Source organism: Dipodomys ordii, unplaced genomic scaffold (assembly GCF_000151885.1).
Source record: "Dipodomys ordii isolate 6190 unplaced genomic scaffold, Dord_2.0 Scaffold7, whole genome shotgun sequence".
Classification (NCBI taxonomy): domain Eukaryota; kingdom Metazoa; phylum Chordata; class Mammalia; order Rodentia; family Heteromyidae; genus Dipodomys; species Dipodomys ordii.
Genome location: NW_012267223.1, coordinates 21,842,688 through 21,846,694, shown reverse-complemented (window position 1 = coordinate 21,846,694; position 4,007 = coordinate 21,842,688). Strand labels below are relative to the sequence as shown.

Below are 4,007 nucleotides of genomic sequence, written 5' to 3'. Positions count from 1 at the left end.
ATGTCTGTGCGCTTCTCTTCAGCATCCCGACGAGTGGGCTCTGTGCGCCTCTCAAGTGGAGGGTCAGGGTTGGGGGCTGGAAATACATGTGGTGTGCCAGGCATCGGAAATGGCTTCTCATGTGCCTTTGGGGGCAGCTCATCAGCTGGAAGCTACAGTGGAGGGCTGGGCAGTGGAAGTGTTCCGTGTTCTACCTTCACTAGCAATGAACATGGCCTCCTGTCGGGCAATGAGAAGGTGACCATGCAGAACCTCAATGATCGCCTGGCCTCCTACCTGGAGAATGTCCAAGCATTAGAGGAAGCCAATGCTGACTTAGAGCAGAAGATCAAGGACTGGTATGAGAAATTCGGACCTGGTTCTTGCCGTGGTCTTGACCATGACTACAGCAGATACTTTCCAATCATTGATGATCTTAGAAACCAGGTAAGCAGCACATTGTCATGTCAAGCCTGGTGACAGTACTTAGCACCATGTGTGTGCAAATGGGTACACTGGCACCGCAGGGCTTTGGGATCCACTTCCAAATATGTGGTAGTTTATTGTCAGTGTAAATTCTAAGCTTTGTCTGTAGCTTTGTCTGTTACAGATATGGGGTTCACATGTATGTTTTCAGTAGCATTAAAATATTTTAAAACTACTGTGACTTCAATTGCATTTTTATAAGCTTTTCATAAGGAAAAGTAAAAGGTTTCTGTGACGGGTCAGTGGGAAATTAAAACAGAGTATGTTTCCATTTCTCATTTTCATATTTTAGATACAGGTGCCAGAAATACTACTATAAATGCATAGGTAACTTTATGTCAAGAAAAATTGAACTTCTAAAGAATTGTCTCACTCTTAACTCTCCATTTTTCCCAGATAATTACTGCAACTACAAGTAATGCCAATATCGTCCTGCAAAATGATAATGCAAGACTGACAGCTGATGACTTCAGACTCAAGTGAGTAAAACTGAAGAGAAAGAGAAACAAAAGAATTAAGCATCCCTTTCTTTATATCATTATTTTTGTGTGTGCCAGTACTGGAGACTGAGCTCAGGACCTGAACTCTGTCCCTTCCCTTTTTCACTCAAGGCTGGGAGGCTACCACTTGAGCCATGACTCCACTTCTAGCTTTTTGGTGGTTATTGAAGATAAGAGCCTCAAGGACTTTCCTGACCCGGGTGGCTTCAAACCACGACTCTTAGATGTCAGACTTTAGAGTAACTAGGATTACAGGTGTGGGCCACCAGAACCCAGATTCCCTTCTTTTGTTTAGAACTCGGCCTTATTCTTTCTTTTTGTTGATCTGTTTCTCCATTTGAAATCACATGTAGGTTAGAATGACTACTTGGGGGTGCCCTCACAAATGACCTTGAATCTTGAGGTCATAGGGAAGAGTTTTTTTTTTTTTTAATATTCCCATTCGCTTGCTTCAAAGAAATGTATTTATTGCATGCTAGGTGATCTAAATGAGCCTTATGTATGACTTGAACAGTTTGACCTCAAAGCTTAATTTGAGTTTGATTGTGAATTACTGACAAAGGATGGCTTTCCAAAATTTCTCAGGTTTGAAAATGAGCTGGCCCTTCACCAGAGCGTGGAGGCAGACATCAACGGCTTGCGCAGAGTCCTTGATGAGCTGACCTTGTGCAGAACTGACCTGGAGGTCCAGCTGGAAACACTCACTGAGGAGCTGGCCTACCTCAAGAAGAACCATGAGGAGGTAAAACATTCTTCCTCACCAGCTTTCACACGGCCCCTTACCAAAATAACAAATCAGGTGACCAGAGTCACATCTTAAATCACCAAAAAGAGCTAATCAGTTGCTCCCCATGCCTGAAATGTTTTTATTTTGTCCCTTTTCTGTAATGGCTTCAAACTCTAGGGATCTTGTCTCCTCTTGACTCTTTAAAAATAATCAAGATTGGCTGGGAATGTAGCTGAGTGGTAGAGTGTTTGCCTAGCATGCATGAAGCCCTGGGTTCAATTCCTGAGGACCACATACACAGAAAAGGCCAAAAGTGGCACAGTGGCTCAAGTGGTAAAGGGCTAGCCTTGCGTAAAAGAAGCTCAGGAACAGTGTGCAGGCCCCGAGTTCAAGTCCCAGGCCTGGCAAACAACAACAACAAATAGTCAAGATCCTCATGTGGTTAAATACCATCTGTTCCAGGAGATGAAGGCGCTGCAGTGCGCGGCGGGAGGCAACGTGAACGTGGAGATGAACGCGGCGCCCGGGGTGGACCTCACCGTGCTGCTCAACAACATGCGGGCCGAGTACGAGGCCCTGGCCGAGCAGAACCGCAGGGATGCCGAGGCCTGGTTCAACGAAAAGGTGCCTGCCGGCCTGTCACCGGCCACCCCGTGCGTCTGAGGATGCTCAGGGCCCTAACCTGTGCTCCCTGGCCTTTCCTCCTTTCCTCGTTTCAGAGCGCCTCGCTGCAGCAGCAGATCTCCGACGACGCCGGGGCCACCACCTCTGCCCGGAACGAGCTGACCGAGATGAAGCGCACCATGCAAACCCTGGAGATTGAGCTCCAATCCCTGTTAGCCACGGTGAGTACTAAGTACAAGGTTGTAAGTACAGATTTGCTTTCGACGGTGGGGGGAAAATGAAAGGAATATTTTCTTCCAGAGAGTATTACTCATTCGAGGATTTTTATCCACTAATTAGGAGGTTGACATAAGACACATTTGCATTTTGCCTATGATACTTCTCTCTGCCTATTATGCTTAGATGCTAATAATTGTGATTTGGCACATATAATTATTTTTGAAGGACTCAAGGAAGGAAAAGAAAGCTAGGCATTAATCCTAGATCCTCGAGAGGCTGAGATCCGAGATTGTGCTACAGAGCCAACCTGGGAAGAAAAGCTATGAGACCCCATCTTCAATTAACCAGCAAAATTCTGGACTAGAGGCAGGGTTTAAGTGGTAGAACATCAGCTATGGGCAAGAAAGACCATTCCATACCAGCACAAAAAGAAAAAAACAGAGAAAGGAAAGGAAGGAAAAGGAGAAGCAAAAAGAGAAAATAAGAAAAAGAAGAGAGAAAAAGGGAAAAGAAAGTCTACCCTGAATCTTCTCTTCCCACTCAAAAGGAGCAAAAATCACTATCTATGAAAAGCAAAAATATGTTCCAACCTTTCCTCATCTAGAATTCCTTTTGGCCAGTTAACCAAGAGCACATAAGTTCCTTTTAAATGACAATTAATAAGAAACAAAGCAGAGGTGTAAGGGTTGACTCTAAAAGTTAAGCATGCGTAATGATAATAATAACCTTTTTCATTAAGGGTTTGCTCAGTGGTTTCACCCACCTTAGACCACAATATCCCTGAGGCATAGGCAGGGAACCTGTACATCTCATACCATTATCTCCAAAAGAAGAACTCAAGATTCAAGGAAGTTCCCACTGCTAGAGACAAGAACCACAATTTTTCTTCCCCAATTGTCAACCTCCAAGACTATACCTGCCCACCATGGCTAGACAACTTCAATACATTAAGCCCAGAAGGAGCTGTGAATGCATTTAAAACCGGGGTTTCTGTAAAATATATTTTGACATCTATTTCATGTAAAATTAGTTCCTTCTGTGGATCCATATAAACTCACGTGAGCTTATAAGCCAAATAATTGTACCATAAAGCTTTTACTTATTCTACTTATACAAAATTTATACAATTCATTATAGGATTGTTTCTTTTTTCATAGAAGATCTGCCATCCTAATGAGACAAGGCTGTCACCCCCTCAGAAATAAAACAGCAAAGTGTCAGGGGACATTTATTCCTTAAATATTGAACAAATGGCATGGTTTGGATGAATATGATTGTTTGCATTAAGTAAAGTGATTTGGCTAATGTTGAAACAGTATGGTAACAGCTACAAAATGATGTCTTACCAAACCCTAGAAACAATCCCTGGAGTGCTCTTTAGTGGAGACAGAGGGCAACTACTGCACACAGCTGGCCCAGATCCAGGCTCAGATCGGGGCCCTGGAGGAGCAGCTGCACCAGGTCAGGACCGA

General features: G+C 43.9%; 1 protein-coding gene across 1 annotated transcript; it reads left to right on the top strand.

Annotated features, from left to right (window-relative positions):
* On the top strand, window positions 1–3,999 carry LOC106003226 (keratin, type I cytoskeletal 27; the record flags this gene model as incomplete). The annotated part of the gene is made up of 6 exons (XM_013038067.1): window positions 1–426; window positions 862–944; window positions 1,551–1,707; window positions 2,155–2,316; window positions 2,412–2,537; window positions 3,892–3,999. Coding segments are annotated over exons 1-6 (1,062 nt in total), but the record flags the coding sequence as incomplete, so codon positions are not given.
* Window positions 4,000–4,007: the final 8 nt, after the last annotated feature.